The sequence below is a fragment of the Rattus norvegicus genome, chromosome 2, assembly GCF_036323735.1.
Source record: "Rattus norvegicus strain BN/NHsdMcwi chromosome 2, GRCr8, whole genome shotgun sequence".
NCBI lineage: Eukaryota > Metazoa > Chordata > Mammalia > Rodentia > Muridae > Rattus > Rattus norvegicus.
Window position 1 is genome coordinate 181817202 of NC_086020.1, and position 8190 is coordinate 181825391.

The 8190-nt window shown below is 43.0% G+C and overlaps 1 protein-coding gene across 1 annotated transcript; it reads left to right on the forward strand.

Annotated features, from left to right (window-relative positions):
• The first annotated feature begins 1222 nt into the window (after positions 1-1222).
• On the forward strand, positions 1223-4465 carry Tchhl1 (trichohyalin-like 1). The gene is given in 4 exon segments (XM_056985271.2): positions 1223-1343; positions 2022-2182; positions 2661-4276; positions 4278-4465. Coding segments are annotated over 3 exon segments (1881 nt in total). The 5' UTR covers positions 1223-1343; positions 2022-2041; the 3' UTR covers positions 4402-4465.
• Positions 4466-8190: the final 3725 nt, after the last annotated feature.

Here is an 8190-nt window from a genome sequence, read left to right on the forward strand (position 1 = left end):
GTGGTCCCTCAACCACCCACACACTTCCTCCTGCTTCCCCATCCTCTGACCTGGCATTGCCCTACACTGGGACATCTAGCCTTCACAGGGCCTCTCCTTCCATTGATGCCTGACAAGGCCATCCTCTGCTATATATGAAGCTGGAGCCATGGGTGCCACCATGTATACTCTTTGGTTGGTGGGTTAGTCCCTGGGAGCTCTGGGGTGTCTGGTTGGTTGATATTGTTGTTCTTCCAATGGGGTTGTAAACACCTTCAGCTCCTTCAGTCTTTTAACTCCTCTGTTCTTAATCCAATGGTTAGCTGTGAACATCTGCCTCTGTATTTTTCAGACTCTGGCAGAGTCTCTCAGGTGACAACTTAATCAGGCTCCTGTCAGCATGCACTTCTTGGCATCTGCAATAGTGTCTGGGTTTGGTGACTATATATGGAATGGATCCCCAGGTGGGGCAGCCCTGGATGGCCTTTCCTTCAGTCTCTGCTCCATATTTTGTCTTAGTATTTCCTCCTGTAAGTATTTTGTTCCCCCTTCTAAGAAGGACTGAAACATCCACACTTTGGTCTTCCTTCTTCTTGAACTTCACGTGGTCTGTGAATTTTATCTTGGGTATTCTGAGCTTTTGGGCTAATATCCACTTATCAGTGAGTGCATATCATGTGTGTTCTTTTGTGATTGGGTTAGCTCACTCAGAATGATATTCTCTATTGACTTCATGAAATTCTTAGGCAAATAGATGGAACTAGATTACTTTTTTCTAACTTGGCCCCCAAGGAAAGCAGAACATGAAAACAGCTGAATCAACCAGTGTCTTCAACCTTGTCCCATGATTAAGCAGGGCTTCATTTTAAATACTTGATTGACACCCCTTCCTCAAGGATAGGTCATACAGAGGCCAGACTGCAGGCAGAGGGAGGAATCAGATGACTTCAGAGGTCTCTGCCAGTCCTGTGATTTGTCAAGCAGAAATATAATTATGTCCTCAGGTTAAGAACAGAAAGGCTATAAGAAAACAAGTCTCTTTGCCACCCCGAAGCCCTGGAAATACTTCAAAATTAAAAGCTACAAAAATCAGTACATGAAAAAGAGATCTTCCCTCTTCTTTTTAGTGAATCTGATAAGGCTTAACTGAAGCTACCTAAAGGAAGAATCATCACAGGGAATGCTGCAGGCAGAGAAGGAGGGGGACTGGGTTGGATGGTGATGAATCATATCATTACACTCAGAGGGTGTCTCCTTCTAACTAAGCGATTAGAGACTCAATAAAAAGGTCCAGGTGCCTGCGTGGCTCACAGCCCGCTGCCCCACACTGCCCCACATTCCACTTGCTCTCGCTCCTGAACCAGGTAAGTCACTCTCGAGCGAGCAAGCGAGCCTGGGCTCTGCTGCTGCTGCTTTGCTTATGCATGAGACTTATGGAGACAGTGCCGGTGGCTCAGAGAGAAGCCAACCCCTTCTCAGAATGTTACTCTGGAAGGTCTGCCATCCAAGATGCAGTCTTCCAAAGAATATAAGGTCTATAACATAAATTCTACTGAATAAGGCATGGGACTCAGATTTGTATTAAGATGTAAATAGTAGATTAATTTAAATGCTGACTAATGAGGTAGGGTTAGAACTTTTATCACTGAGCTCTCTGAAACAATGTCATTTGGTCAAAATGTCTTACACAAGGGTTGGTTTTCTGAACATGACCTCTCTTCCTTCCAAAAGCTTTATTAACTTGATAGTTATATGCTGTTTCTTAGCAGATAAGCTAGACTGAGCCAAGATGAGAACAAAGAAGATTGACATTCTCAGGGGGATTGAGAAGTTTAACTTCCCCATGCCCCTCTGCTGGCTTCATTTGTGTATGTTAATACTTAGGCTTGAATTCTTTTCTTTTCTCTTTTTTTCTCTGTTCTTGACATAAAGTGTTCCCACACAACACATGAGTGTTGCTGTTTATCACAGCACAGACTGAAATGCCTGTTCTAACACCTACCAGCCCCTGTTCTTCTACCAGCCCCTGTTCTTTCTTGCAGCCTCTTCTGACTTGATAAAGATGTCGAGGCTCCTGAGAGGTATCTTCTGTGTCATTGAGATATTCCACAAGTATGCCAGTGAGGATGGCAACAAGGAAGCAATGCTGACCCACAGAGAGCTGAGACAGCTCCTTGAGGGAGAAATTGGGGACTTCCTTCAGGTGAGGAGCTCACTCTTCCCCCATTTGCCACTTTGTAACCCAGGCAGAATGAGCACAAGAACTATCTGTGGGGTTGCGGTTTGCACTTGGTGAACCAGTTCTCTGCCTTTCACTGACCTTTCAACGGGTTCTTTTTTTGTCTCAGCTGCCTTCTATGCAATTGCTTAGTCAGTCATACAAAGAAAGGGAGGTTTCCATTATGCAACTGTTGCTTCATCGAGGCAGACCTCTGCACAGAGTCACAACCCTATTATGCCTCTAAGTCAGCACACATGTGATGTAATTGCTAATACTAGGCTTAGTGCTGAGATACAATAAATGGACCCAGAATTGATGGGTTCTCACTGGTTAAGCCTATTTCACTGTTAAAAGAAGTAAGGTTAAAAAATTTGTTCTTAAGGTTCTTAGGAGACATGAAGTTATTCAGAACACATGACACCCTGGGAATAAACTTAGTTTTCTTTGTGTTTGCATGCAGCCACATGTCTTTCATGCTGTGGAAAGAAAGTTGAACCTTCTGCATTTTGACAGAGATGGCACCATCAGTTTTGAAGAATTTCTCCTTGCAATCTTCAGCCTATTGAACCCGCCTTATTTTGACATATCTTTACTAAATTCAGAACCAAGACTGATGTCTAAATCAGAGAAGACGGATGCTGTGGATTTGGGAGCAATCACTGGAAGCACTCAGCGGGTAGTAGGGGTTGGGCCAACTCAGGAAAGGCTCATATTTCCACCAGAAATGTCATTATCAGATCAGTCCCGCAAGGAAGAAGGTGAGGCAGGTGATGAGCTTATGGTGAGCCCATGGGAAGATGTTAAGACCCACGGCCTGCCAAGAAATGTGTCTGAGCCAAATGACCCTGAGAAACACCAGCCAAAAGAAGATGCTCAGGAAATCGCACAAACTGTTCCAGCAGCAGAATATGATGTAGTCCAGTATCAGAGAAATACAGCAGTAGAAGTATCCAAACAGAGTGCTGGCCCAACACAGGAGATCCCAAGACAAGGGAATAAAACATCCAGGAGGCAAAGTGACACCAAGATAAGTGACTATGTGATTCAGAGGCCAACTGACTATGAGGAGCACGCTTCTGCAACACAAGATCCAATCCTGCAAAAAGAAGACAAAGTCGCCGGGTCAGCGCACACTGACTTGCCAGTAGTAGCTGCTACCGGGAAATCATCTCAGACACAGGAAGTTCTTGAGCCTACCGATGATACGAGACTATCTGAGACTCAAGGAACTGGAAAGGATGCTGGCAGAATGCCACCTGAAACCACACATTTAGAGGAGCCCAAAGCCGATGCTAGTGCATCTGGGAGCCACAGTTTGCCAGTTCAAGAAAGAGAACATGTCCAAAGCCGTAGCAGAAATGTTTCAGAAACATCTAGTAGAGGTGATTTGGAGGAGGAATGTAAAGAGCACGAAAGAAAAACCAGATCTCTAGCACCAGAAGCCGAAACACCGGACGAGAAGTGTCAAGAATTCCCAGGATCACAGAGGGAAAATGATGTGGAAAGGGGCACTGCTGCGCTAGATCCAAGCTCTGGAGAAGGAAATCAGAATCTCCCTGAAGTCAAGGAAGAATCTATCTCCGAAAAAAAGGCAAGACACAGTGAGAAAGACACAGTAGATACATTTGCAATCAACAAAACCAGCCCGGCAATTGAAGAGACACCGGAAACAAGAGAAAGGTCCCAAGAGCTGGCACCGCTTGAGGAGCAATCTCAAGGGAAACAGCATAGAGCTGCCAAGACTCATGACGAGTCAGTCAGGAAGGAGGACCACAGTGAGGGAGAAGACCCTGAGTTATCACCTACACAGAGTGATGAGGGCTTTTGTGAAACTCCCAACAGCCTGGCTCCAGAGGTAGGTAAGAGCAGCTCAGAGATAGCTGAGACACGTGTACCAGGGGAGTCACAGAGACAGGTGGAGCACCATGGAGATGCTAAGCAAGAAAGTCACATTAACAACCCAGATTCCCAGAAGCAGGGAGTACCAGGCGAGAGCAACAGAGAACAGGAGGAGGTAGTGCTGTCAATCCAAGAAGATGGACAGCTCCCAGAGGAACAGGAAGAAGAGAGAGAGGAGTGACAGTCTGAGCTCAAGGACCAAAAGAGGCCCAGGGGAGCTATGGAGCCCAGTGAAGAAGGGGACGCCACAGCAGGGAGTGAAAACAAAATCACTAGAGGCAGAGGGTTCAGAGGCCCAGTGAGTCTACTGAACGTTGATATATTTGACTTGATGGGGACTTCGGATTAAAGTTGACAATTAAATAACCTGAAGATCAATTTCTTTTGTTGGCTTATTTCTTCTTCCCTTTTCCATCTTACCTTGGAGACACTGAACAGAAACAAACACAATCAGTTACTTCTGGGTTTTGCTTTTTGTTTTCTTCTGAATACTATAATTAGAGAATGATGCACTTGATCTTAGCAATGGCCCAGGGAGCGTTATATTTTCTGAGACCCCCTTCTCTTGGAATTCTGTCTCAATATTATTTTTTCAATTTAATTTGTGTCTCTTAGAATAAATATATTTTAGAAAACTTAAAATTCAAGAATTTTGCCTTTTCCCCTTCTCTCCACTTTTGGCTCTTTCTAGGTTCTTTGTTTTTTGTTTTTTGTTTTTTGGTTTTTTTTTGTTTTTGTTTTTGTTTTTGTTTTTGCTTTGTTTTTTGGAGAGGAGGGAGGTGATGGTGTTTATATGCACATGGAGATTCAGATAGAGATAGAATGTGTTCTTTAATTGACCTCCTTATTTTGGGAGGTCAAGGTCTCTGACTGAGCCTGGAATTCATCAGTTCAGCTAGACCATCTGGCCAGCAGTCCCCAGGGATCCTCCTATCTTTGTTCCTTAGTTACTGGATTAAAGGTAAGCCACCAGCTCTGGCTTTACACATGGGCACTGGGGACCTGAGCTCCAGTCCCTGTGTTTGAATGGCAAGCACTCTAACGACTGAGCTAACTCCCACTCCCAGTTCTTCACACTCCACCTTCAAATATAAAGAATGCCCCTACCTGATAAAAACAATCTTAAAGAAGCAGATGACATGACTCCACCCCCTCTCCCTGCAAACAGAGATACACACACAAGAGCATAAGCTTATCAATTTATTTGTCAAAATAAATTTATGAGAGAGACTATACTGATGGCCAGTGTCCGTGTTGCTGCGGTTTAGATGTGGAATGTCCCTCTAAGTGCCACATGGTAAAAGCTTGGTACCTGGCCTGTGATATTGTTAGGAAGTAATGGAAGCTTTACGAGATAGGGCCTGATGAAAGATCACTTTTGAGGAGATATGGGACTCTGGTCTCCCCTTTCTTTGCCTTTCAGTTTGTCTAACATGTGCACTTTGCCCTGATGTAAGTGCTTGCCATGATGTATTGACATGCACAGGCCCAGAAGCAAAGTGCCATCTGGTCATGTACTGATGCTTTGAAAGTTATGAGCCAAAAGAAGCCTTTTCCATAAGTCATCTGTTACAATAATTGAACATTGACTCATACAGATGAAATCCTCATGGAAAAGCACATTAAAATAATTTTATTATTTTTTAAAAATTTTTTATGTATGTGCATCTGTGTCTGTCTGTTACATGTGTGAGGGTGACCAGAAGAGGACACAGATAGCCTGGAACTGGACTTACAAGCGGTTGTGAGCCACACACTAAGGGTGCTGGGAACAAAACGGCTAGTACTTTTAACTCGTGAATTAGTTTCCTGCTTTCTTTTTTAATTTATCAATTTAGTAAAAGTAACTTTCTTACTTGCTTTTAATACCCTAGGATTAAGGTTGAAAGCATGGGAAAACAAAAACTATCAAGTTGAGTGAGAGTTAAGTTAGTGCTCTCTCTAGGAAAGCAATTGCAATGACATGGACCATGTATTTAAACATTTTCCCAGGTAGCAGCACAAAGGAATAACTGGCGTTATAGAGTGATAACTTTCTACAAAGATACTCTACCCTGTAGCATATTAAAAATCGCAATGTGCAGATGTACCCTAAATGCTTATCATTGTGAAATGGCTAACTAATTTGTGGTTTCTAGATCCTGTGAAATGACAGAAACTCAGACATTATGAGGAAGTTTTATTTAGACAATAAGAAAAGATTATATACATTGTAATATACACACACGTACTCTTCTTTATTGTTTTGGGTACCATGCCAAGAAATATATACATAAATGTTGTTTATTTATATACGTATTATCTTGTACTTCCAGCTGACACATCTGAATACCTAAAACTTCCTTGGCTTTGGACATTGTAGCACCAAGAACTGACAATCACCTATCCACAAATGTTCTCTTTATGCTCTTTCTCCATGCCCCTTGTGAATCTGTCACCTTCTGTCTCCAAGACTGTGGGCCCTTCTTTTTCTTAGCTTGCTCCTCTACTCCTTGCTTCATTTATGTTATTAGCATCTCTTCTGCACCAATACTTTGAGTCTGTCTTGTTCAGACCTGACTCCCTCAAATACTCACAGTTGTCACTTCTGAGACTTGCTAGCCATTGCCCCATACTCTCTAGTTGACCTCTCCATTTCCTTGCTTCTGTCATTCCCCCAATCCCCATTCTGTCAGATTTCAAAGACACAATGAAATCCATATTGAAATACTGAAATCATTATTTGTCTATTTTCTTTTTAATTCCTTCTTTCTAACCCACCACAGTATCTTTTAATAAGTTTTTTTGTAAATCTATCTTCCAGAGAGATCATCTGTTCTTTGCATATAAGACCTCACCTATCTAAACTCATGTCTCTCCCTTCCATTTTACCAAATGTCTAAATGCAGCCTATTCTATGGGATCTAACCCCATTGACACTTCACTTGTTCTAAAATGTTTATTTCTTTTTTTGTTCCCCTCCCCACCTACCCCCATTACTATCCCCCCCAATAATCCCCTACATTGGGGGTCCAGCCTTGGCAGGACCAAGGGCTTCCCCTTCCACTGGTGCCCCAACAAAGTTATTCACTGCTACCTATGGAGTTGAAGCCCAGGGTCAGTCTATGTTTAGTCTTTGGGTAGTAGTTTAGTCCCTGGAAACTCTGGCTGGTTAGCATTGTTGTTCTTATGGGATTGCAAGCCCCTTCAGCTCTTTTAGTCCTTTCTCTAATTCCTCCAACGGGGTCTGGTTATCAGTTCAGTGGTTTGCTGCTGGCATTCACCTCTGTATTTGACATGCTCTGGCTGTGTCTCTCAGGAGAGATCTATATATGGTTCCTGTCAGCATGCACTTCTTAGCTTCATCCATCTTATCTAGTTTTGGTGGCTGTATATGTATGGGCCACATGTGGGTCAGGCTCTGAATGACAGTTCCTTCAGTTTCTGCTCTAAACTTTGCCCCCTATCCCTTCCTTTGGATATTTTTGTTCCTCTTTTAAAGAAGGGTTGAAGCATCGCATTTGGTCATCCTTCTTGAGTTTCATGTGGTCTGTGCATCTAGGGTAATTGGAGCATTTGGGCTAATAGCCACTTATCAATGAGTGCATACCATGTGTGTTTTTCTGTGATTGGGTTACCTCACTCAGGATGATATTTTCTAGTTCCATCCATTTGCCTATGAATTTCATGATGTCATTGTTTTTGATAGCTAAGTAGTACTCCATTGTGTAGATGTACCACATTTTCTGTATCCATTCCTCTGTTGAAGGGTATCTGGGTTCTTTCCAGCTTCTGGCAATTAAAATAAGACTGCTATGAACATAGTGGAGCATGTGTCTTTGTTGTATGTTGGAGCATCTTTATACCAGGAGAGGTATAGCTGGGTCCTCAGGTAGTCCAATTTTCTGAGGAACCTCCAGACTGATTTCTATAGTGGTTGTACCAGTCTGCAATCCCACTAACAATGTAGCAGTGTTCCTCTTTCTTCACATCCTTGCCAGCATCTGCTGTCTCTTGAGTTTTTGATCTTAGCCATTCTGACTGGTGCGAGGTAGAATCTCCCAGTTGTTTTGATTTGCATTTCCCTGATGACTAAGGATGTTGAACATTTC